The 26802-nt window shown below is 41.3% G+C and overlaps 1 protein-coding gene across 3 annotated transcripts in view; it reads right to left on the reverse strand.

Annotated features, from left to right (window-relative positions):
* Positions 1-26802, reverse strand: part of MRTFA (myocardin related transcription factor A) — a 221836-nt gene that overhangs the window by 122486 nt on the left and 72548 nt on the right. For all 3 annotated transcript variants that reach the window (XM_057300975.2, XM_034948324.3, XM_063603316.1), the window contains exon 2: positions 14095-14356. Coding sequence is in view for 1 of the 3 variants with exons in the window: in XM_063603316.1 (XP_063459386.1) it covers positions 14095-14356 (262 nt within the window). In the remaining 2 variants the exon portion in view is untranslated. The remainder of the gene's footprint in view (positions 1-14094; positions 14357-26802) is intronic.

Genomic DNA, 26802 nt, shown 5'->3' on the forward strand with positions numbered 1-26802 from the left:
GCTAACTTTTGTATTTTTAGTAAAGATGGGGTTTCACCATGTTGCCCAGGCTGGTCTCGAACTCCTAAGCTCAAGTGATCCCCCTGCCTCAGCTACCCAAAGTGTTGGGATTACAGGCTTGAACCACCACACCTGGTCTTTGTTAAATTTACTTTGTCTCTCTAGTAATGAGGGTTTTCAAATGAAACAAGTTTTCACAGTTCGGTATTTACAGGAAAATAAATATAAACTTTAAGATTCCTGCACAGAAGATGGTAGGAAGGGCAGAGGGCTGGCTGTCTCCCTCCTGCCAAAACTGTTCGCCATAGAAGAGAGAATGTAATGCCACAGTGTCAATACTCCAGCACCACAGGAGATATTGAGAGTCATGTGATAGGAATAACAAATAAACATAACATCTCAGTTGATTTGACTTTTTCTTAGCAATTCCACACCCACTATCTCACTGGCACTTTGAGGTAAAAAGACCTAAATAAAAGAAAAACAATTTTTTAAACAGTAATCTTTAAAAAATTAAACAAGAAGCAATGTAATCTTTCCCAATTGCTAAGATTTTGCATTTACTCTCAAGAGTATTAGCACAGCAACATTCATTGTGAAAACAGACTTTAAAACAAATTTCACAATTCTAAAAGTCTGAACCCCTGTGAAAGCTTCAGTTCCATTATTTTTTGTGCAAATTAGTAACACTTCATAGAAAAAGAACTAAAGTAAACTTTAACAAGGGCTCTGCACAAATGAAGATGACTTCAAGTTAATACCACCAAGGAAATCAGAGATAATGATCTTAATTTCCAATAGAACAAAAGCTTTGCTTCTAATCCTAACTAGCTAATCAACACAAATTTGATATGATCTACAGTCTCTATTAATTCACTCTAAAGGGACATTATACTGCAGGATACACAGCCTTTTTTTTTTTGAGACAAAGTCTCACTCTGCCACTCAGGTTGAAATGCAGTGGCACAATCTCGGCTCACTGCAACCTCCGCCTCCCAGGTTCAAGTGATTCTCATACCTCAGCCTCCCAAGTAGCTGGGATTACAGTCACCCACCACCACACCTGGCTAATTTTTATATATATTTTTAGTTGAGATGGGGTTTCACCATGTTGGCCCAGGCTGGTCTTGAACTCCTGGCCTCAAGTGATCCACCAGCCTTGGCCTCCCAACGTGTTGGGAATCCAGGCATAAGCCACCGCACCCAGCCTAGTTTTAAGTTGTTTAACAGTTTTGGCAGTTATTAACAATCTTTTTTTTTTTGAGACAGAATCTTGCTCTGTCGCCCAAGCTGGAGTGCAGTGGCACAATCTCAGCTCACTGCAACCTCCACCTCCTGGGTTCAAGCGATTCTCCTGCCTTAGGCTCCCAAGTAGCTGGACTACGGGCGCCCACGACCATGCCCGGCTAATTTTTGTATTTTTTGTTTGAGACAGTCTTTCTCTGTAGCCAGGCTGGAGTGCAGTGGCACGATCTCGGCTCACTGCAACCTCCGCCTCCCGGGTTCAAGCGATTCTCCTGCCTCAGCCTCCCGAGTAGCTGGGATTACAGGTGCACACCACCACGCCTGGCTAATTTTTGTATTTTTAATAGAGACAGGGTTTTCACCATGTTGGCCAGGATGGTCTCGATCTCTTGACCTCTTGATCCGCCTGCCTTGGCCTCCCAAAGTGCGGGATTACAGGCACGAGCCACCACGCCCAGCCGACAACAACTATTTTCTTAACGTAACTATAATATTTTCACACTTAAATTTTATAAATTCCTTAATATCAGTTAAACAATCGGTGTTCAAATTTTCACGGTTATTTTTTTTTATTTTTTTTTTTTCCAGACAGGGTCTCACTCTGTTGCCCAGACAAGAGTGCAGTGGAGTGATCTCAGCTCACTGCAGCCTCGACCTCCCAGGCTCAAACGATCCCCCAATCTCAGCCTCCCAAGTAGCTGGGACTGCAGGTACATGCCACCATACTCAGCTAATATTTAAAATTTCTGTAGAGATGGGGGTTGTCATCATGTTGCCCAGGCTGCTCTTGAAATCCTGGGCTCAGGCAATCCTCCCACCTCAGCCTCCCAAAGTGGTAGGATTACAGATGTGAGCCACCGCACCCAGCCCAGGTTAAAGTTTTTGAAAGGAGTATTTCACAGGTGGTAGTGTGTACTTGAGCACTGTGCTCCTTCTCTTCGGCCTTGTTTCTACTAAAAACCATCCTTGTTACCAACTGATTGTTATTTCTCTTTGAAAATTCAGTTTAAGGTGCTGCCTTCTCCATAAAGCCTTCTCTGATCCCCGGCACTCTCCCCACCTTTCTCACAGCCTCCATGGATATGCTAACTACCCCTCCTTTAGGCTCCCCCAGCACCTGTGCCTGCCTCCATTATTGTTCTTTACCACGTGGCTTAATTCTAGCCAGGCAGCGCGGTGGCTCAAACCTGTAATTCCAGCACTTTGAGAGGCTGAGGTGGGTGGATCAGGGGTTCGAGACCAACCTGACCAACATGGTGAAACCCCATCCCTACTATAAATACAAAAATTAGCCAGGCATGGTGGCATATGCCTGTAATCCCAGCTACTTGGGAGGCTGAGGCAGAATTGCTTGAATGCGTGAGGTTAAGGTTGCAGTGAGCTGAGATGGTGCCACTACACTCCAGCCTGGGTGACAGAGTGAGACTCTGTCTCAAAAAAAAAAAAAAAAAAAACCAAAAACATACAAACAAAAAATTCCTCTGCATTCTCAAATCTTGCTCAGTGTCTGACATACATGACAGCATTCATAAATGTGTGCCAAGTGGAATGAAAAGCCCTTATTTATCACAGAAATTCAAATGGCATAGGAAAAGTTCATAACAAAAAAAAATAATTACCTACCCAGAAAGGGCAGGTGCTCTGCTAAAATTTTCATTAGAACACATACTGAAGGTGTTATTAGAAAACTACATAAAGTATTGAAGTATGGAGTTAACATAAACAAAGACATTCACAATAATACCCTCAGGAATATTAAGTCAATGAGAACGAAAATGCTGAAATTATAGGGAATGAATAAGAGAAATCAGAAAAACAGAGAACCTTGGTTCACCTACAGGATAATCTTTAACCACAGAAAGCTGTCAATTTCACTAATATCAATTTCCATAATAAAATGTAATTTACACATGTATACACAAAAGCAACAAATGTATTTTTATGAACTCTGTGGGATTTCAGAGCACAGAAATGTAATCCAGTTCCTGTGCCCATTTCTGATTTGAGTTCTCACAAGCGTACGCATGAGTTTATTGAGGCTCAGCTCTACAAAAAATCTAGTCATCGTACCCAAATGTCATGGGCTCCAACCACTTAAGACTTTCCCCTAGACACCTCGTATTGGGCACCACTCAAAAGATAACATAACCCAGCATGCAGGCAAGTTGCTACAGGTCCTGAGGCAGCTTCCATTTCCTGTGACCACAACCTACTGCTGATGAAGTACTGAGTCAAGACCTGCAAACCTGGGAGGATCACACATTACCACAGGTATATTATTCCTTAGACCCAGGATAGATGATGGCTGTGTGTGTGTTTGTGTGTGTATTTTCTGTTTGTTTGTTTTTGAGACAGAGTCTTGCTCTGTTGCCCAGGCTGGAGTGCAGTGGCACGGTCTCAGCTCACTGTAATCTCCACCTCCCGGGTTCAAGCGATTCTCTTGCCTCAACCTCCCAAGTAGCTGGGATTACAGGTGCCTGCCACCACGCCCGGCTAAATTTTTGTATTTTTAGTAGAGACAGGGTTTCACCATGTTGGCCAGGATGGTCTCGAACTCCTGACCTCATAATCAGCCTGCCTCGGCCTCCCAAAGCGCTGGGTTTACAGGCGTGAGCCACTGCACCCAGCCTAGGTGACAGCTATAGTTTAAGCTCACTTTTTAAAGATTTTTATTTATTTATTTTAAGACAGGGTCTCACTCTGTTGCCCAGGCTGCAGTGCAGTGGCACGATCATGGCTCATTCATACTTTATGTCTGAAATAAAGTATTCATTTCACATCACTTCCTCCCAAACTCCCTCCACTGATATACTGGTACTCTTCCAGTTCCTTTGTGACAATTTTCCCCAATAACCTCTGCCTCCTCCTCCCACCCCCTACCCCTGTCTTCACACACGCTATTACTTCTTTCATTTGTCAAACCACTACTTATGCTTTGGATCTCTGCTTAAATGTCTCTTCCTCAAAGAAGCCTTCGCTACATTAAAACCCTCACTATTAGATCTGTTATTCTGTTATAATATCTTGTGTTTTTGTTTTTTAAAAAAGCAATTACCAAAGTTTCTAACTATGAATTAGCTCATCTAACTCTTTGTTGAGTCTTTTTCTTTCATGGAACTATAGAAGTTCCATGACAATAAGAACTTTATCTATCTTGTTCATTACTCTCTCTCCAACACTTAGCACACTGTGCTAAGTGTTAAGATCTTAATAATCACAGAATAATTTTTCCAACATTAAAATGGTCAAATTATTTAAGCCAATATTTCCACTTCTAAGGAAATAATCTGAAATGCAAAAAACATTTTAAAAGATATTTATCCAAATATTAATGTAAGTGTGAAAAACAGAAAATGATTCAATTGTCCAACTAAGGAGAAAGTAAATAAATGATGGCACAGAACAGAATGTTATGCAACCCATTAAAAAAGGCTACTTATAAAAATATTTCAGTAATATGAAAAAAGCAGGACACAGAACTGGGTCTGTAGTATTAGCTCAGTTATTTTAAAAACACACATTTGCAAGAACACTGGAGGGATATAAACCATATACTAACAGTGATTTTCTCTGGGAGATGAGATCCATTAGAATTTGGGCTTTTGCTTTTGTTTTGTTTTGTGTTAGAGCAGGAACTCTATCTGGTATCTATTCTCCAGGGGCCTAGCATAACATGTGATGAATAAGTAAGAATGAGAAATTGATTATCTCTAAGTACTGGAATGAAGTAGGTTACGAAATTCTCTAAGTCACATTATAAACAGAATCATTTAATCAATTGACATGCCTAAGATTGGAGGATTTTCAACTGGGCGACCTAATCTACAAAATCCTTGAAAACCAGGCTTTCTGAGGAATATAATTAACAAATCTCTTTCCTTTCCCCAAGAAATACTGTAATTTGGATCAGAAACTGCCCACTCAAAATTTTTACTTCTCCCAGCAATTAATTAGAACCTCCTGTGCAACATTGTGGCATGAAAGGATACAGTTCGTACCCTTACAGAAAAAAATACATGATCTGTCCTTTATTCCACAGGCTGCACATGTGAAAACAAACTGGTACTTCTTAAATCTTACATAAAGGAGGAGAAAAACCACTGTGAAAGAGGAAAGGCCCTTTTCACTCCCATTTTCCTGCTTACTTTTCTTTACATAGCTCTTCCAATCCTATCCAGCACCTCAGATTACAGACACACATAGAACTGCACCTTTACATCTCTCAGAACAATATCTGAGATCAACAACAACATTTAGAAAATAAAATTTTTGTAAAAGGCAACATTTACAATCTCATTAAAACACACAAAGTGTCTAAAAACAAATCTAACTAAAGATGTGTAAGATCATCACAGAGAAAAATTTTAAAAACCCATTGGGAGACCTTACAAAAGATCTAAATAAATGTGGAAAATATGTATTTACAGTATAATATTCTAAAAATATCAGTTCTTCCTAAGTTGGTTCATAGATGCAATGCAATTCCAATCAAAATCCCAGAGTAATTTTATATGGAAATGCAAATGACCAAGAACAGACAAGAATGAAACTCTTGAACAAGAACAAGGTGGTAGGACTTACTTCTCCCATACAACAGGGCTTATTACAGTTATCGTAATTAAAACTGTGAGGGCAGGAATACACAAATAGCCCAATGGAACCAAATAGCAAGCTCAGAAACATACCCACATAGCTAAGTCCTTGATATATGAAAGACGTAGCTCTGTTGATTAGTGGGGAAAGAAGAGTATTTTCAATAAACGGAATCCACTTGAAAAAAAATTAACTTGTGTCTTACCTTATTCCCATATGAAAAATTATTTCCAGAAACACAAGACACAAAACTCACAAACTATAAAAGACTCATATAAATTACATTAAATTTAGAAATTCTTTTTGTGTTTTGTTTGTTTGTTTTGAGATGGGGTCTTGCTCTGTCACCCAGGCTAGAGTATAGTGGCATGATTATAGTTCATTGTAACCTTGAATTTCTGGGCTCAAGTGATCCTTCTGCCTCAGCCTCCTGAGTAGGTGGGACTACAGGCATGAGCCACCATGCCCGGCTCATTTTTTTGAGAGAGGGTGTCTTACTATGTTGCCTAGGTTGGTCTTGAACTCCTGGCCTCTCAAGCCATCCTCCCGCCTTGGCCTCCCCAAGCACTGGGATTATAGGCATGATACACTACGCCCAGCTAAATTTAGAGATTCTTAATCAAAAGACAGGATAAAGAGAAAGAAAAAGACAAACCCCAAAGTGGGAGAAGATGTCTGCAATACACTTAAGCAACAACAAACTAGTATTCCAGATATTTAAAGAACTCTTATTAAAGAAAAAAACCAATACAATAGAAAGAGTAGGCAAAAGACTTAACTTGCCACTTCACAAAAGAGGAAATACAGGCCAGGGCCAGCATGGGCTACATAGCAAGACTGTCTATACGAAATATAAAAACTGAGCCAGGCATGGTGGCACACTCCTGTAGTCCCAACTACTCAGGAGGGTGAGGCAGGAGGAATATTTGAGCCCAGGAGATCGAGGCCGCAGTGAGCACTATCCTCCAGCCTAGGCAACAGAGCACGACACTGTCTTGAAAAAAAAATAAATAAATAAAATAAATAAATAAATAAATAAATATACACATAAAATAACGGAAAGTGATTTCTTTTACCAATTTTATATATATATAAAATCACTGGTATATATATAAAATAACTGGTATATATATAATTGGTAAAAGAAATCACTTTCCATTATTATTATACATTATATATAATATTTTTTATATATATAAAATAATTGGTAAAAGAAATCACTTTCCATTATGATATACTGATTCAATGGATGCCAGAACTCCTTGAGCTGAAGCCTAAGGGCTTAGTTCATTAGACAGATGTTTCCAGGCTTCTCCAAGCCCTGGCTAGATAGGATACACAAGCAGATCAACTTTATCTTTTAGACCTAAGTTCTCAGCCTAGAAGACAGAGGAGTAATATTTTAAAATATACCTTGAAAGTTTTTATCAATGTTTTACAATTAGGCCAGTAAAGATTGGGTTAGCCAAAGGCACCTCCTCTCTTTAAGGCTCCAAGTTCTGTTTAGGAAATGAAGGTGTCAGGACCTTGACTGCCTACTGCCCCACAGGTACCTCTGCTAACCCACTGAATTTCTTTTCTTTTTTTTTCTTTTTTTTTTTTTTTTTTTTTTTTTTTTGAGATGAAATCTTGCTCTTGTTCCCCAGGCTGGAGTGCAGTGGCGCTATCTCCCGGCTCACCGCAACCTCCGCCTCCTGGGTTCAAGCAATTCTCCCGCCTCAGCCTCCCAAGGAGCTGGGATTACAGGCACCTGCCACCACGCCCGGCTAATCTTTGTATTTTTATTAGAGACGGGGTTTCACCCTGTTGGCCAGGCTGGTCTCAAACTCCTGACCTCAGGCGATCCACCCACCTCGGCCTCCCAAAGTGCTGGGATTACAGGCATGAGCCACCACGCCCGGCCATTTTTTTCTTTTTTTTGAGATGGAGTCTTGCTCTTGTCACCAAGGCTGGAGTGTAGTGGTGTGATCTCAGCTCACTGCAACCTCCCTCTCCCCAGTTCAAGCGATTCTCCTGCCTCAGCCTCCCAAGTAGCTGGGATTACAGGCACCCGCCATCATGCCCAGCTAATTTTTTAGTAGAGGAGGGGTTTCACCATGTTGGCCAGGCTGGTCTTGAGCTCCTGACCTCAAGTGATCCACCCACCTCGGCCTCCCAAAGTGCTGGGATTACAGGCGTGAGCCGCCGTACCCGGCCACCACTGAATTTCTATATGATACATGCTTCTATGTGAAACAGATCAAAGAAGTACATTTCTCACTCCACTCTCTCAACACACGGTACACCCATTCATGAAAAAGCACCTCCTCTAACTCTAGAATTTATTCTGTTCTAGAACTCCACACTTTCCAATTTCACAATCTTCTCAAAGGTTTTTCATTTCTGCTCCTATCATTACCTCCCAAACAAATGACCATGCAAAAACCTACTGTAAAATACAACAATCTTCTTACCAGCCTCTTTCCTCCAGAGCTGAATGCTGGAGAGTAAGAAAATTTAAGAGGTAGGCAGAGAAAGATAGCAAAAGCTCTGAATGGCAAAGGGAGTGGCTGGAAAGGTAGAGTTTAAAAAGCCGGAAAAAGTTAAGTCGTAGATATCCGTGGAGGAAAAGTTTCAAGTCTGAGGGAGAAGCCAACCATGTCAAATGATGCAAAGAGGTCAAGTAGCATAAAGACTAAAGAGGGCTTATTTGATCTGCAACAAAAAGAACACAAATTACTGTGGCAATGGCAGTTTCTGAAGACAGGTAGTGACAGAAGCCATAAAGCAGTTGAGTCTCTGGGATATGAGAAAGTAGAGAAAGCAATGACTGTAAACTATTCTTTCAGGAGCTTAAACACTAAGGGAAAGTTAGAGTTGCTGGGAAAGATTTCAGTTAATTTATATGCTAAGTGGAAACACTTCAGAGAAAAAGGCTGAAGATACACAAACACCTTGGGTCCAACAGCAACAGCTGCCTTCTACTCCACTGAGAAAACAGAGTTCTTACCTGTAGTGGAACAAACATGTAAACCATTCATTGATTCATTCAATATATTTATTGCCAGGCGCGGTGGATCACGCCTGTAATCCCAGCACTTTGGGAGGCCAAGGCGGGAGGATCACGAGGTCAGGAGATCGAGACCATCCTGGCTAACACGGTAAAACCCCGTTTTTACTAAAAATACAAAAAATTAGCCTGGCGTGGTGGCAGGCGCCTGTAGTCCCAGCTACTCGGGAGGCTGAGGCAGGAGAATGGTGTGAACCCAGGAGGTGGAGCTTGCAGTGAGCCGAGACTGCGCCACTGCACTCCAGCCTGGGTGACAGAGTGAGACTCCATCTCAAAAAATATATATAAAATAAAATAAAATAAATAAATATTTATTGAGTGCCTATTATGATCCAGGAGTTGGGTATATGCCAGTGAACAAAATAAAGTTTCTGCCCTCAGGAAATAACTATTAAAGAGGAGAAAATAGACAATAAACACAAACACACAAATATACACACACACACAATGACAGATAATAATAAGGGCTTTGAAGAAAAAGCAGGATCAAGAGTAACAGGAGGTGTTATTTTAGAGAAGACAAGCAGGGAAGGCCTCCCTGAGGAAATGACATTTGTGCAGGAACTTCAATGAAAGCACAGCAAGTACAAGGCCCTGGGATAGGAATAGGTTTGATGTGTTCAAGAAACAGCAAGAAGTCAGTGTGCCTGGGAGCTAAGGGATAAGGGTAAGAAATGATGTGAGACAGAGGCTGGGCATGGTGGCTCACATCTGTAATCTCAGCATTTTGGAGGACAAGGTGGACGAATAACTTGAGGTTAGGAGTTCAAGACCAGCCTGGCCAATATGGTGAAACTCCATCTCTAATAAAAATAATTTAAAAATCAGCCTGGCGTGGTGGCGTACGCCTGTAATCCCAGCTACTCGGTAGCTCAGGAATGAGAATCACTTGAACCCTGGAGGCAGAGGTTGCCGTGAGCTGAGATCATACCACTGCATTCCAGCCTGGGTGACAGGGCGAGACTGTCTCCCAAAAAAAAAAAAAAAGAAATGATGTCAGAGAGAATACCAAGGCCACATCATAAGTACTATGATTTCATCATAAGCCTCACAGAAAAGCATTGAAGAGTTTTGAGAGTAGCGTAGCAGTGTCTGATTTCAGTTTTCAAAGGCTCACTCATTGCTGAGTAAAGAATTCCAATTACAATATAGGGTGATGAAGTAGGTTGATAAAGGGCAACAGGGCACAGTGGCTCACGCCTGTAATCTCAGCACTGTGGGAGGTTGAGGCCAGGGGCAGAGGGGATCACTTGAGGTCAGGAGTTCGAGACCTGCCTGGCCAACATGGTGAAATCCCGTCTCTACTAAAAATACAAAAATTATCCGGGCATGGTGGCGCATGTCTGTAATCCCAGCTACTCAGGAGGCTGAGGCACAAGAATCACTTGAACCAGGGAGGCAGAGCTTGCCGTGAGCCGAGATCACACCACAGAACTCCAGCCTGGGTGACAGAGCAAGACTCCGTCTCAAAAAAAAAAAAAAATTGGGAACTGGGAAAACCAAAAGAGGGGCATCTAACACGAAATATGAGTTAGGAAAGGCTTCAAGAAGAGTGAGAGAGAGAAAGCGTATCCCAAATGGAGGACACAGACGTAGAAAAGAAATAGGGGTTTTGAAAAGCCTTGACATTTATTTACACCAGCATGGGACAGAAAATATTGTATAAAAATATACCATTTAAGGCCGGGCCTGGTGGCTCACACCTGTAATCCCAGCACTTTGGGAGGCCAAGGTGGGCGGATCACAAGGTCAAGAGATCATCAAGACACCATCCTGGCCAACATGGTGAAACCCCATCTCTACTAAAAATACAAAAATTACCTGGGTGTGGTGTTGCGCACCTGTAGTCCCAGCTACTCAGGAGGCTGAGGCAGGAGAATTACTTGAACCTGGGAGGCGGAGGTTGCAGTGAGTCAAGATCGCGCCACTGCACTCCAGCCTGGCAACAGAGTGAGACTCTGTCTCAAAAATATATATATACCACTTACATCTACAAAAAAAAAAAAAAATTATATCCAGGAACAAAACTAATAAATATTTGTATGACTTTTCTGGAGACATTCACAAAACTCTGTAAGACATTAAAGAAAACCTATTTAATTGAAGAGATAAAACAAAGTAATGGATAGGAAGACTCAATATTTAAAAATGTGTATTTTCCCACCCACTGTTTTTGTTTGTTTTTTTTAAGAGACAGGGTCTCACTATGTCTCTCAGGCTGGAGTGTAGTGGTGCAATCATAGCTCACTATAATCTCAAACTCCTGGGCTCAGGCAATCCTCAAATGTCAGCCTCCCAACATGCTGGGATTACATTCTCCCCACTTACCTATAAACAACATATTTCAAATAAAAATCCCAGCGAGTATACCAAAAGACACATACAAGAATTCCATAGCAGCATAATTCATAATAGCCCCAAAGTGAAACAACCTAAACATCCAGGAACAGTAAAATGGAAAAATAAATTGCATTTTATTCATACAATGAACTGATTATACAGCAATGAAAATAAACTCTAGCACACACAATTCAACATAAACAAATTTCAAAAACAAAAAGAAACCACCAACAGAATACACACTGTATGACTCCATTTTTATAAGGTTTAAAAACTAACCACAGTGTTGAAAATCAGGATGGTAGTTTCCTTTGAGCAAGGGGAAGGGAGTATTGATTGGGAAGAAGCACAAGGTGGGGAAAGTTCTGGACTACTACTATTTCCTCACTAAGCAGTAGTTAATAACAGGTGTACTCACTTTGTGATAATAACAACACTTATAAGTTGTGGGTTATTTTGTATTTATGTTATACTTCCATAACAGGAGTACTAGTGTCTGCAATTTACTTCAGGATACATCAAAAAAATTAGATTGAGGGCTAGGTGTGGTGGCTCACGCCTATAATCCCAGCACTTTGGGGGGCCGAGGAGGGCGGATCACCTGAGGCCAGGAGTTTGAGATCAGCCTGGTCAACATGGTGAAACCCTGTCACTAAAAATACAAAAATTAGCCATTCATGGTGGCACATGCCTGTAATCCCAGCTACTCGGGTGGCTGAGGCAAGAGAATTGCTTGAACCCGGGAAACGGAGGCTGCAGTGAGCCAAGGTCGCATCACTGCACTCCAGCCTGGGCAACAGAGTGAGACTCTGTTGCAAAAAAAAAAAAAAAATTTAATTTAAAGATTAGATTGATAGATATCTGTGTTATAAAGCAAGTTTTATAAAATGTTACAGGTAGAATCTAAGAGATGGGCACGCAGGTATTCACTGTAAAATTCTTCCTACTTCTTTTTTTTTTTCTTTCTACTTTACGTTTAAATTTTTTCATAATAAAATGTTGGAGGTAAAAATCCCAAAGGGTTTTTTTGTTGGCAGAACTTGGTAAGGCAATTCTAAAATCATGGAAAATTAAAAGGGTAATAGCCAAGACAACTTTGAAAAAGAAAAAGGTAAGGAGATACATGTCCTAACAGACAGAAAGACTAATTATTAGGCAATAACTAAAATAAGGTAGTACTGACACAGAGATGGACAGAGAGACCAGTCAAAGAAAAGAGAGCCTAAAAACTAACTCATGCACAGACAGAATACAGCAGGCATTAAAGATCAGTAGGAAAAAGTAGAACTATTCAATAAGTGGGGATTAACAGCTTGAATTAGAAGAAAATACAGAATATCTTTAACTTACAAGGAAAATGAATACTGAACAACAAATTACTGAAGAACACATAATTTTCTCTCATATATAGGTTTAAAACATGAGAAACAACATTATATATTGCTTAAGAATATATTCACATGGGTAAATAATACAGACATATTTGGCAATGAAATACCAAATTCAAGTTAGTAGTTTCCTCCAGGGGTAATGAAGATTTACGCAAAGTACATAAGTTGGGTGGTATTTGAACACACAATTTTCTATATTGTTCTTTATCCATTTTTTCTTTTTTCTTTTTTTTTTTTTTGAGATGGAATTTTGCTCTTGTTGCCCAGGCTGGAGTGCAATGGCGCGATCTCGGCTCACCGCAACCTCTGCCTCCCAGGTTCAAGCAGTTCTCCTGCCTCAGCCTCCCGAGTAGCTGGGATTACAAGCATGTGCCACCATGCCTGGCTAATTTTGTATTTTTAGTAAAGACGGGGTTTCTCCATGCTGGTCAGGCTGGTCTCGAACTCCCGACCTCAGGAGATCCACCCGCCTCGGTCTCTCAAAGGCATGAGTCACTGCGCCCAGCCTCTTTATACATTTTCTCAAATCTTAAATATTCCATAACAAATTATAGATTTTTTGAATTAAAAAAAGGTTGAGGTATGAGTACATGGTTTTTAAACAGTACTTAACACAGTTTAATGGGCTGGAACAAATACTAGGAATAGAGGCGTAAGAGAAGATGTTAAAAGAAAGAGACCAGATTCTGCAAAGCCTTATAAAACATGCCAAGAAATTTATTCACTTATTTATTATTTGTTTGTTTGTTTGTTTATTTGAGATAGAGTCTCATTCTGTCATCCAGGCTGGAGAGCTGTGGCACAATCTCGGTTCACTGCAACCTCCGCCTCCTAGTTCAATCGATCCTCCCACCTCAGACTCCCCAGTAGCTGGGTCTACAAGTGCGTGCCACCAAGCCCAGCTAATTTTTGTAGTTTTAGCACAGACAGGGTTTCACCATGTTGGCCAGGCTGGTCTCTAACTCCTGACCTGAGGTGATCTGTGCACCTCGGCCTCCCAAAGTGCTGGAATTACAGGCCTAAGTCACTACACCCGGCAAGACATTTATTTGGTTTTTGTTTCATCCCACAAGGCAATCACTGAAAAGTTGTAAGCTAGGAAGTCCTAAAAGATTACTCTGACAAGGCTATACGATAGAGTATGTTTCCTAATGACAGAGGCTTGTTTACCATTTAATCCCTAATTTTAGCATAGTTTATAATACATTGATATTAATGAATATATATGCTGAATTAATGAATTTATGGAAGGAATAGGGTGAGGGAAGCAGAGAAATTAGAAAGAAATTATAATAATCCAGGCAGGAAATGTTGGACTTACAATGATCACTTTAACTTACAGCTATCTATTTTACAAGAAATGTTAAGATTATTAGGAACTTTCACGGAACATCAAATAAAGTATGAATCTGTAACATTATAAACATGAAGATCCTGGTTCAAATCAGGGAATGCAATAATTCTGTATCTACTCACCATTCTTCCGCTCACTAAGTGGAGGCAAATTGGGATTCCTGCCAGGGTGGAGGCCTAGGGTCAGCTCGGGCTGCAAGGAGAGCTCCTGCAGTTCATTGGCAACAGCTTCACTCTGGGGACTGGGTGCCGCAGATAGGGACACGAGCACTGGTTCATCATCATTTTCGCCGGCCCCTCCTCCGTCCAGCCCATTCACAGCAATGACGGAAGGGGGCAGGCACACCACACTGGAGAAATCCACTTTGGCTTTCGTGATGGCAATCTGGAAATGGAAGAAAAAATGGAAAGTTTAGATGGTACCATGATGATATGGTTTGGTGGTGTCCTCACCCAAATCTCATCTTGAATTGTAGTTCCCATAACTCACACATATCATGGGAGGGACTTGGTGGCAGGTAACTGAATCACAGGGGTGGTTACTTCCGTGCTATTCTCATGAGTTCTCACAAGATCTGATGGTTTTATAAGGGGCTTTTCCTCTTTTGCTCTGCACTTCTCCTTCCTGCCACCATGTGAAGAAGGACATGTTTGCACCTCCTTCCACCATGATTGTAAGTTCCTGAGGCCTCCCCAGCCCTGTGGAACTGTGAATCAATTAAATCTCTTTCCTTGATAAACTACCCAGTCTCAGGCAGTTCTTTATAGCAATGTGAGAACAGACTAATATAGTAAATTGGTACTGATAGAGTGGGATGCTGCTATAAGGATACCCGAAAATGTGGAAGCAACTTTGAAAATGGGTAACAGGCAGAGGTTGGAACAGTTTAGAGGGCTCAGAAGAAGACAGGAAACTGTGGGAAAGTTTGGAACTTCCTAGAGACCTGTTGAATGCCTTTGACCAAAATGCTGATAGTGGTATGGACAATGAAGTACAGGCTGAAATGGTCTCAGATGGAGATGAGGAACTTGTTGGAAACTGAAATAAAGGTGATTCTTGCCATGCTTTAGCAAAGAGACTGGTGGCATTTTGCCCCTACTCTAGAGATCTGTGGAACTTTGAACTTGAGAGAGATGATTTAGGGTATCTGGCAGAGGACATTTCTAAGCGGCAAAGCATTCAAGAGGAAGCAGAGCATAAAAGTTTAGAAAATCTGCAGCGTGATGATGCAATAGAAAACAAAAACTCATTTTCTGGGGAGAAATTCAAGCCACCTGCAGAAATTTGCATAAGTAACAAAGAGCCTAACATTAATCACCAAGACAATGGGGAAAACGTCTCCAGGGCATGTCACAGACCTTCACAGCAGCGCCTCAAAGGCATAGGAGGGCAAAATGGTTTCATGGGCCCAGGGCCCTCCTGCTCTGTGCAGCCTCAGGACATGGTGCCCTGAGTCCCAGCTGCTTCAGCTCCAGTCATGAATAAAAGGAGCCAAGGTATACAGCTCAGGCTGTGGCTTCGAAGCGTGCAAGCCCAAAACCTCAGCAGCCCCCATGTGGTGCTGAGCCTGCAGGTGCACAGAAGTCTGGAATTGAGGTTTGGGAACCTCAATTCAGATTTCAGAGGATGTATGGCAACACCTGGATGTCCACGCAGAAGTTTGCTACAGGGGTACAGCCCTCATGGAGAACCTCTACTAGGGCAGTATGGAAGGCAAATGTGGGGTCGGAGCGCCCACACAGAGTCCTCACTGGAGCACTGCCTAGTAGAGCTGTGAGAAGGCCACCATCCTCCAGACCCCAGAATGGTAGATCCACCTATAGCTTGCACCATACACCTGGAAAAGCTGTAGACACTCAACATCAGCCCATGAAAGCAGCCAGGGGTGAAGCCGTACCCTCCAAAGCCACAGAGGCAGAGCTGCTCAAGGCCATGGGAGCCCACCTCCTGCATCAGCATGACCTGGATGTGAGACATGGAATCAAAGGAGATCATTTCAGAGCTTTAAGATCTGACTGCCCCACTGGATTTTGGACTTGCATGGGGCCTGTAGCCCCTCTGTTTTGGCCAATTTCTCCCCTTTGGAATGGGTGTATTTACCCAATGCCTGTACCCCCCATTGTATCTAGGAAGTAACTAACTTGCTTTCGATTTTACAGGCTCATAGGTGGAAGGGACTTGCCTTATCTCAGATGAGACTCTGGACTTGGACTTCTGGGTTAATACTGGAATGATCTAGGACTTTGGGGGACTATTGGACACATATACTTGTGTTTTGAAATGTGAAGACCTGTGATTTGGGAGGGGCCAGGGGCAGAATGATATGGTTTGGCTGTGTCCCCACCCAAATCTCACCTTGAACTGTAGTTCCCATAATCCCCATGTGTTGTGGGAGGGACCCAGTGGGAGGTAATTGAATCATGGGAGTGGTTACCTCCATGCTGTTCTCATGATAGTGAGTGAGCTCTCACAAGATCTGATGGTTTTATAAGGGGCTTTTCCTCTTTTGCTTGGCACTTCTTCCTGCCACCTTGTGAAGAAGGATGTGTTTGCTTTCCCTGCCATCATGACTGTAAGTTTCCTGAGGCCTCCCAAGCCCTGTGGAACTGTGAGTCAATTAAACCTCTTTCCTTTATAAACTACCCAATCTTGGGCAGTTCTTTATAGCAGCAGTTTGAGAACAGTCTAATAGACACGGACAAACTATGCCACTGGAGTATATGCCGATGCTAATATTTTAAATTACATCACTGGCAAACTACCATTATTCTTAAAGCCTTTTGTAAAGTAAGCTAGAACCCACTGCTCTCCAGACCCCCGAATGGTAGAGCCACCAGCAGCATGCAACCTCAGCGTGGAAAAGCCACAGGGGCAGAGCTGCCCAAGGCTTTGGGAACCCCTCCCTTTATATCAGTGTACCCAGAATGTGGGACATGGAGTCAAGGATTGTTTTGGAGCTTTAAGATTTAATGACTGCCCTGCTGGGTTTCAGACTTGCATGGGGCCTGTAGCCCCTTTCTTTTGGCCAATTTCTCCCTTTTGGAATGTGAATGTTAACTCAATGCCTGTATCCCCATTGTATCTTGGAAGTAAATAACTTGTCTTTGATTTTACAGGCTCATAGGTGGAAGGAACTTATCTCCAGATGAGACTTTGGACCTTTGAATTAATGCTGCAATGAGTTAAGACTTTGGGGGACTACTGAGAATAAATAATTGTATTTTGAAATGTAAGAAGGACATGAGACTTGAGGGACTAGTGGCAGAATGATATGACTCTGATATTTGTCCCACCCAAATCTCATGTTGAAATGCAATCCCCAGTGTTGGAGGCAGGGCCTGATGGGAGATATTTGAGTCATGGGGGCAGATCCCTCATGGATTGGTGCTGTCCACATGATAGTGAGTGAGTTCTTCCAATATCTAGTTGTTTAAAAGTGTGTGGCACTGTCCCCCTTCTTTCTCTTGCTCCTGCTCTCACCCTGTGACATGCCTGCACCTGCTTCACCTTCTATCATGAATAAAAGCTCCTTGATGGCACCATCCTTGTACAGGCTTGCAAAACCATGAACCAATTAAACCTCATAAATTTTTAAAAATTTTATATATATATATATATATCTCCACTCACTGAATCCTATGTAGTTAGTAAGAATAATTTTTTTTTTTTTTGAGGCAGAGTCTCGCTCTGTTGCCCAGCCTGGAGTGCAGTGGCGTGATCTCAGCTCACTGCAAGCTCCACCTCCTGCGTTCACGCCATTCTCCTGTCTCAGCCTCCCGAGTAGCTGGGACTACAGGTGCCCACCACCATGCCTGGCTAAATTTTTTTGTATTTTTAGTAGGGACGGGGTTTCACCAATGTTAGCCAGGATGGTCTCGATCTCCTGACCTCAAGATCCACCCACCTCAGCCTCCCAAAGTGCTGGGATTACAGGCGTGAGCCACCATGCCCAGCCCTAAGAATAATTTTTATAAAGCATTTCTAATGTGGGAAATGCTTATTCTAAAGCCACACTTAAGAAAAAGTAAGACATAAAACTACATACTCATATATTAAAATATTATACAAAGAAAAAAGATTTTAAGAAGTATACCAAGACACAAAAGAGGGGTTCTGTTTGATTGGACAATGAAAAAATTTTCTTTAAGGTTCCAAATTTTCTCTAAAATACTTACATGGCTTTTATAATAAAAAGACTATAATTTCTGATCTATGAAGTGAGATCCCCTGGGCATTCCTTGCAAACTTTTATGAGGACTTTAATCTAACTTGCTTTAGTTGAAGAAACCAACAAAATATTGAACAGCCATGAAGTAAAGAAAGGCACTAAAAACTAAAAAGACAATTATGATCTAACTTCAAGTAAAGCAATAGTGTGCCCAAACCTGACTGTAGTTCTGGCTGATACATTTCACAGAAAATAAACTGGACTGGAAAAGATCCAGATAACAGTAATTAACATGAGGGAGATATTATTATGAAGAAAAAAGATACTAAGGACTCTCTACTCCAAAAGAGACTGGAAGAAGATATAAGGGAGACAAGTTCAAAAAAAAAATTTGAACTCAGTATTAGGAACTCAACATTCTCAAGGGTAATTGAGCATGGGCAAACAATGGGAAAAGGATTTCTTTTAGGGTTTGAATAATTTTAGAAATTACAAAACAACAAATGTCTACCAACAAAATTCAGAATCTAAACTTCAAAGAATTCTTTTCCATCTTGTCTATGATTTATTATGGTTTGAACCATGTCTCTGTGTGTACTGGGAAAAAAAACAACTGTTACACAGGATTAATCCATCCGGCTGAATATTCTTTGTCACTGACTCTGAAAGAGCATGTTTGCTTCTTTTAACAGCAGCAGCCTTTCAGACTAAAAAAAGACTTCAACTTTATGACATTCAAGGACCCCTTGAGAACTAACCTCCTTATTCTAAAGGAAAATAGAATGGTATCAAAACTTCAGCCCTAGGACTTAGGAAAAGTGGTTTCACATAGAGTAACAGGTTTTCAATAAACAGCTGTTAAATCATTATGGATTGTAAGAGTTCAGACCTCTCATAAGAAAATTAAGAAATTTAACTGCAACAATAACAACTCTGTATGCAGTAGATGGGCCTTGCAAAAGTATTAACACAAAACAAGCATTCTAATAGTTGTTAACTGAACAAAGAGAGAAGCAAATGAAAGATACATAAAGATAATCTAGGGAACCACGACAGACATGTCTTGGGGAAAATTTGGATGACACAAGGAAGACTGCATGAAACATACAGAAACACTAAAAATAATGTTAGGAAGTCAAGGACAGGAAACATCAAGCCTCATACCACTAAAATACTATAGCTAAACAGATGCGCTAGAATCATGGTTTCATATAAAAAGTTCTTAACTTAGCAAAACCCCATTATTTCAGACTTAACTGATATTTCTGATACTATAACTTGGTGTGAGATTAAGTAAAATCTTCTGCTATTTAGCAGGGGCAGGGTAATATAAAAGAGTGCCAGGTGGCCAGGCGCAGTGGCTCACTCCTCTAATCCTAGCACTCTGGGAAGCTGAGGTGGGAGGGTCGCTAGAGCCCAGGAGTTCCAGATCAGTCTCGGCAACATAGTAAGACCCTGTCTCTTTTTTAAAAAAATTTTAAATAGTTTTTAAAAATTTTAAAAAGAAGGAAAAAAAGTGGTTAAAAGGTGAGTTTATTATCTAAGAGCTCCCAAGGCAGGAGGAAAGGTGAATTTAAAGTTACATATGTTTTTTATCACAATTATTTTTAGATGTCTTGGGAAAAAAAAAATTCACTAAGTAAACTTATATTACTGAGCTTGAAAGAATCCCAGGCTGGAGTGCAGTGGCAAGTTCTCGGCTCAGTGCAACCTACACCTCCCGGCCTCAAGCAATCCTCCTGCCTCAGCCTCCCGAGTAACTGGGAATACAGGCATGCGCCACCAGGCCCGGCTAATTTTTGTATTTTTAGTAGAGATGGGGTTTTGCCATGTTGCCCAGGCTGGTCTTAAACTCCTGGACTCAAATGAGCCACCTGCCTTGGCCTCCCAAAGTGCTGGAATTACAGGCATGAGAGCTCACCGAGTCCAGCCTTTTTCTTTCTTTTTTTTTTTTTTAAGGGACAGGGTCTCTCTCTGTTGCCCAGGCTAGGGTGCAGTGGCACGATCATAGCTCACTGCAACCTTGAATTCCTGGACTCAAGTGATCCTCCACCATCAGTCCCACAAGTAGCTAGGACTACAGGCACACCATCATGCCTGACATTTTTTTTTTTTTTTTTTTTTTTTTTTTGCAAGGGGTTGGGGAGATATGAGGTTTTTGCTATGTTGCCCACGCTGGTCTCAAACTCCTGGCCTAAAGTGATCCTCCTACCTAAACCTTCCAAAGTGCTAGGATTACAGGAATGAGCCACTGTACCTCGCCAAAACCATATATTCTTTAAAATGAAGTAAATTATTTAATTTACTTTTCACTAATTCAGAACAAACTTCTTCCTACTACTTTGAATTATTATTATTGCTGGAATTCAGAGATTTAGCATTTACATGTGTTACTATTCCCAAGAGACAATAAAAATCCATCACATGGTATCAGTATTTTTCTAATGAAGCATGAAGTTAACTTCATGAGTTTGTGATGCTCTTATGCATTTAGTGAACATAACCAGTATTTCTAGAAAATGATTTAAAGAAACTTTGTAAAAAAAAATGGCCCCCCAAAAGAAAGCCAACCCAAGTCCATGTCCAATGCTAAGCATAAAGAGAAAATAAAGTTCTTGGTTTTTTGGTTTTGTTTTTTTTTATGGGGGGTTTTTTGGGGTTTTTTTGAGACAATCTTGCTCCACCACCCAGGCTGCAGTGGCACGATCTTGGCTCACTGCAACCTCTGCCTCCCAGGTTCAAGTGATTCTCATGTCTCAGCCTCCCGAGTAGCTGGGATTACAGGCATGCAACACTACATCTGATTTTTGTGTTTTTAGTAGAGATGGGTTTTCACCATGTTGGCCAGGCTGGTCTTGAACTCCTGACCTCAGGTGATCCACCCGCCCCAGCCTCCCAAAGTGCTAGGATTACAAGTGTGAGCCACTGTGCCCAGCCAAGGAAGTTTTAAAAATAATGTTTCACCCAGGCGCAATGGCTCACACCTGTAATCCCCAGCAGTTGGGGAGGCCAAGGTGGGCAGATCGTTAGAGCCCAGGAGCTCAAGACAATCCTGGGCAACATGGCAAAACCCCATCTCTACAAAACACACAAAAGTTAGGCATGGTGGTGTGCGTCTGCAGTCTCAGCTACTCCTGAGGCTAAGGTAAGAGGATCACCTCGACCCCAGGGAGGTTGAGGCTGCAGTGAGCTGTGATCATGCCACTGCACTCCAGCCTGGGCAACGAAGTGATACCCATCCCAGGGGGGAAAAAAAAGGTGTTTCTTAGAACACATACTTTTTTTTTTTTCTTTTTTCAGACAGCATGTTACTCTGCCATCCAAGCTAGAGTGCAATGGAATGATCATAGCTCACTGCAGCCTTAAACTCCTGGGCTCAAGTGATCCTCCCAAGTAGCTAGGACTATAGGCGTGTGCCATCACACCTGACTATTTTTTCACTTTTCTGTAGAGACGAGATCTCACTATGTTGCCCAAGCTGGTCTCGAACTCCTGGCCTCAAGCGATCGCCCTACACTGGCCTCTCAAAATGCTGGGATTACAAGCGTGAGCCACCTTGCCTGACAGAACACATACATTTTTAATAGTTTAAAGAAAGGACTGTTTGATACTATATTACAATGCAAAAAGAAAAGAAAGAAAATAAGAATATCAAATTCTATAGACCTGAACCCCATGGTTGTGCCTACTACTAACCAGAATAAAAGAAATAAGCAATCTGAAAAACTGCTTTAGCAAGTGTTCGATTCAGAATAGTTCTGTAATTAAGTTCCATATTTACAGAATTATTAAGGGCTTAAAGAGATCACTTAAAATTTACACATATATCTATACACATACACACACACACACACACACACACACTTTACCAAATATTTTTATTGGGTAAATTATATAGTGCTATTTGTTAATTTAGGGGATTTCAAAAGTTTCAGGATACATCCTTTAAAACACCAATATTAAACTATACTATACAATAAAATCCTTCCATCAAGGCCATGAGGCAGGGAGTGAGGAAGAATACATAAAACAAGAGGGGCAGAATGTTGATAATGTTGAAGCTGGTTATTAGGTATTTACAAATTCATTATGCTATTATCTCTACATTTGTATATGTTTGATAACATTCTCCTAGTATTTTTTAAAAAGTAAGATTCTTCCACAGAATGATGGGAAGACTCAGTGAGACACAGCAAGGTTTCCTTAACCTTGAGATTAGAAAATAGACCAGAAGTCATATACAAGCACTGACAAAAGACTAATTTGGCATAAAATATACACATTGGATTTATTTCTCTAACAAACACACTACTCTCTATTCATTTTGAAAGAGCCCACAGGATAAAATCTCGTAAACTATGATAATCTAGAGACAAGACCCAAAAATGTTGAGGTATAGCCATCATAATTAAGTCCCCTTTACCAATTCCTGAATACTCCTGTAATTGTATTTACTGTAAAACTTGAATCACTTTTTAGAGTTGTAATTTATAACTCTACTGAGTCTAAGATCATACTTTCTTTTTTTATCAAAGAATCAGTAACTCCAGTTTCTGGGCTGCTGATTCACATATGATCAACAGCAGCCAGAACAAAAACAGCATGGGGGCAGGGTCATCTCCCACAACCCATCTGTTTCCCTCTTTTGCTGGCCTGATTATGCATCTTTTCTCCGCCCTACCCGCTTTAGGGCTGCATGCCTTCTGCCCGTACAGAACAACATACGTACCTAGAAACAGCAGCATGAAATGTGTTAGAAGAATGGAAGAACGTAGACAGCTACTGACAACTCTAAAACATGAGCACTAGCACAATTCTTTATCATGACCCATGACAAAAAGGTGGTTCTATGCGACCAAATGGTATGGTTCTTCTGAAAATTTTTTTTAAACAATTGTTAAAAAATTGTTTTCAATCAATTAATGAACTTTCTTTTAGCTGGACATATTTTTACTTTAATTCTCATTGATTTATTTTCAATGTAGTAAACCTAATCTTGAAAACTCTTACTGTCTAAGCAGGTATGTAGGGGTGGTGGGGGTGGATGTGGGTGGGTATGGGTATCTCTGTGTGTGTGTGTGTGTGTGTGTGTGTGTGTGTGTGTGTGTGTGTGTAAAATCTGGTATGAAGGAATTCAAATCAACTGAACAAGTGTTTCCTGTATAGCTTACTATATATGTACTAGGTACTGCCCTACGTCCTACTGTAGAAGATGAGGAAAACAGCCAGGCATGGCGATGCATGCCTGTAGTCCCAGCTACTCAGGAGGCTGAGGCAGGAGGACTGCTTGAATCTGGGAGGTAGAGGTTGCAGTGAGTCAAGACTGTGCCACTGTACTACAGCCTGGATGATGGAGTGAAACTATGTCAAAAAAAAAAAAAAAAAGTTACTGTATAGAAGATGAGGAAAACATCAAGTCTTGGCTAATTAACTGCCCTTGCCTCTGTCTCTACCACACCCATTATCTTCAGACACCTTAAAAACTACCAGGCTTTAGAGATGGCAAATAATAGGCCTTCCTATTCCTTCTTCATCTTGGAAATCATCTAAAAACGAGGAGTACAAGCAACAGAAAAATATAACAAAACAATGGAAAACACATGGAAGAGTAATGTGGCAGATTAAAGATCGCTGCAAATTACCTGACACTTCCTTCCCATTAATGGTGGGGTTTATTTCCTTTGACCTTGAATCTGAGCTGGCCTCTGCCTTGACCAATCGAGAACAGTGAAAGTGATGGTATGCCAGTTCAGGGTCTAGACTTTAAGAGGACTGGCAGCTTCTACTTTGGTCTCTTGGAGCCCTGTGCCCCCATGTAAGAAGTCCAACTACCCTGATGGACAGATCCTAAAAAGAGGTCTCATCAGGTGGATCACGAGGTCAGGAGCTCGAGACCATCCTAGCTAACAAGGTAAAACCTCATCTCTACAAAAAATACAAAAAAATTAGTCGGGCGTGGTGGTGGGCACCTGTAGTCCCAGCTACTGAGGAGGCTGAGGCCGGAGAACGGCGTGAACCCAGGAGGCGGAGCTTCCAGTGAGCCGAGATCGTGCCACTGCACTCCAGCCTGGGCGGCAGAGCGAGACTCCATCTCAAAAAAAAAAAAAAAGAGGTCTCATGACTACACAGAAGGGCAGAGGAATCCAGCTGAGTCCAGCTTTCCAGACATCCCCACACCAAGGTGCCAGGCATATGAACAAAGCCATCCTGGACACCCCAGACAAGCCTAGTCACCTGCTGAATAACACGAAGAGATGACACTTAACACTGTATGGATCCAGGTTAATACCATATGGAGCAGGCAGAATAATCCCTAAGCTAAGCCCTGTCCAAAATCCTCACCCACAAAACTGTGATATGTAATAAACGGCATCAGACTTCTCAACAGCAGAAAAGAAAGAAAGAAAGAAAAGAAAAGAAGGGGAAAGAAAGAAAAGAAAAGAAAAGGGGAAAGAAAAAGGGAAGGGAAGGGGAAGGGAAGGGGAAAGGGAAGGGGAGGGGAAGGGGTAAGGGGGGAGGGAGAGGAAGGGGGAAAGGGGGAAAGGAGGGAAGGCGGAAAGGGGGGAAAGGGGGAAGAGGGAAGGAGGAAAGAGGGGAAGAGGGAAGGAGGGGAAGGGGGAAGGGAGGGGGGAATGGAGGGAGGGAGGGAAACATGGGGGTGAATAATAGAAAAAACTTAAGAATCTTAAGTGGTCATCTCAAAGTAGTAAGATGCAGGGTAGACTTCTAGGTATCTATAGAGTTCTCAACGAATTGGGTAGCCAAGGTGATAAATACCCTTTGGTAACAGCCAATGGTGACAAATAGCCAATGGCAAAAAATAATTTATGACCAGTCCATAAATTTACTTGGCCTTTGCTCACTTCAGCTCCTCTTGATGGTTCTACAGGGAATCAGTCATCCAAATATTTCCTCTTCCCCCAACAAAAAGGATAACAGTAACAATATAACACTGCCTCTTCAATTACAACAGTACCGGCCCCTTCACTACTGGCTTCATTTCTCACCATTCCCCTTTATTCACACTCTAATCACTGGTACCGGTTATGCGGCTCTTTACTGTGACTGCCTAGAATTGCCTCTTCTTCCCCATCCTACTTCCTTCTCTTTATTATCCATCCCCTTCGAATGGGCTAGGCTTCCACAACATCCCAAGATTGCTTTTATCACTGCTTACTTTTACTATTATCATGGATTGATCTCCCAGTAGATGGTAAATTCACTGAAAGGAACTCCATTCTACTGGTTTTTTGTCTCAAGTACCCAGATACAATACTTGAAATTAAAAAAGAACTTAATAAATATTTGTTAATTTACTATGTATATTAACCTTACAGCAAACACATCATATATACAAAGTCAGCACAGATACAGAAAAAAAAAAAAAGGAAAGAGGGTTCTGTCACAGGTATAAATACACAGAAGATCAGAAAAAGCTTCCAGAGAGGGCCAGGTGTGGTAGCTCACACCCATAATCCCAGCACTTTGGGAAGCCAAGCGGGGAGGATCCCTTGAGCCCAGGAGTTCAAGACCAACCTGGTCAACAAATATTGAGTACCCACTACATGCCAGGTGCTGTCTGGGTATTGAGGATTACAGTAAATAAAACAAAGTTCTTGCCCTCAGGAAGCTGGAGACATAACTTAAATGAACAAAGTCATAGATGTGAGAAAATGTGAACTATGTTCTAAAAGGGCAATACAGTTTAGCCAATCACATGGTTCAAGTACAAGGAAATTAACATGGCAGTAGAGTTAGACTGGATTGGAAAAAAGAAATATGAGGTTGTGGGGGGAGGTTACAAAGCTACTTCATTAGGCAAAGTATAATGTGTTGATATCCTGAATTGGGGTAGTTAAATACAAAGAAGGGAACGACCATACAATGTACCTGGCACAGAACAGGAACTCAAATCTTTGTCGAGTTAATAATGAATGAAGACAGGATTTATATAAGATAGAATGTGTTTCTGTTTGATTGTTGGGGATGGAGGAGAGACAGATGTCAAAAATTACTAAAGGTTTTAAGCCAGGGCAGTCATTACAACAGTATTCTGCTAATAGAAATAGGGAAAAGAGGAGGAATTTTATCTGTGGAGATAATAAATTTGATTTTGCATGTTGGGTCGAGGGACCAAAGAACAATAATGGAAATGTCATTTGGGTTTCCATTAGGTACATGAGAAGGAATACATGGGAATGAAGACAATGAGAAACAACAAAGATTACAAGAATAGGAAGAGAATAACAGAAGAAAAGTAGGAAGAGTTTGAGAAAGAGGAAAGAGGCTGAGTTACAGATATAAGGAAATAATAATATTGCTTTCAAACCTGACTCAGTTGACAATTCATAAATTCCTAGTCTCAGATCACCTACTCTGGATCTTGGACCACCCCTCACCATCCTTCTGATTCCTAAAATTGTCAAATACCGCTGAGTATCTAATTGCATATCAGCACTTTCTACTTACACTATTTTAGAAGAAGCTCAATAATGCTGTAACTTTATTTTATTATTATTATTATTATTATTTTGGAGACAGAGCCTTGCACTGTCGCCCAGGCTGGAGTGCAGTGGCGTGATCTTGGCTCACTGCAACCTCCGTCTCCCGGGTTCAAGCTTTCTCCTGCCTCAGCCTCCCGAATAGGTGAGACTACAGGCAC

Source organism: Pan paniscus, chromosome 23, assembly GCF_029289425.2.
Source record: "Pan paniscus chromosome 23, NHGRI_mPanPan1-v2.0_pri, whole genome shotgun sequence".
NCBI classification, from domain to species: domain Eukaryota; kingdom Metazoa; phylum Chordata; class Mammalia; order Primates; family Hominidae; genus Pan; species Pan paniscus.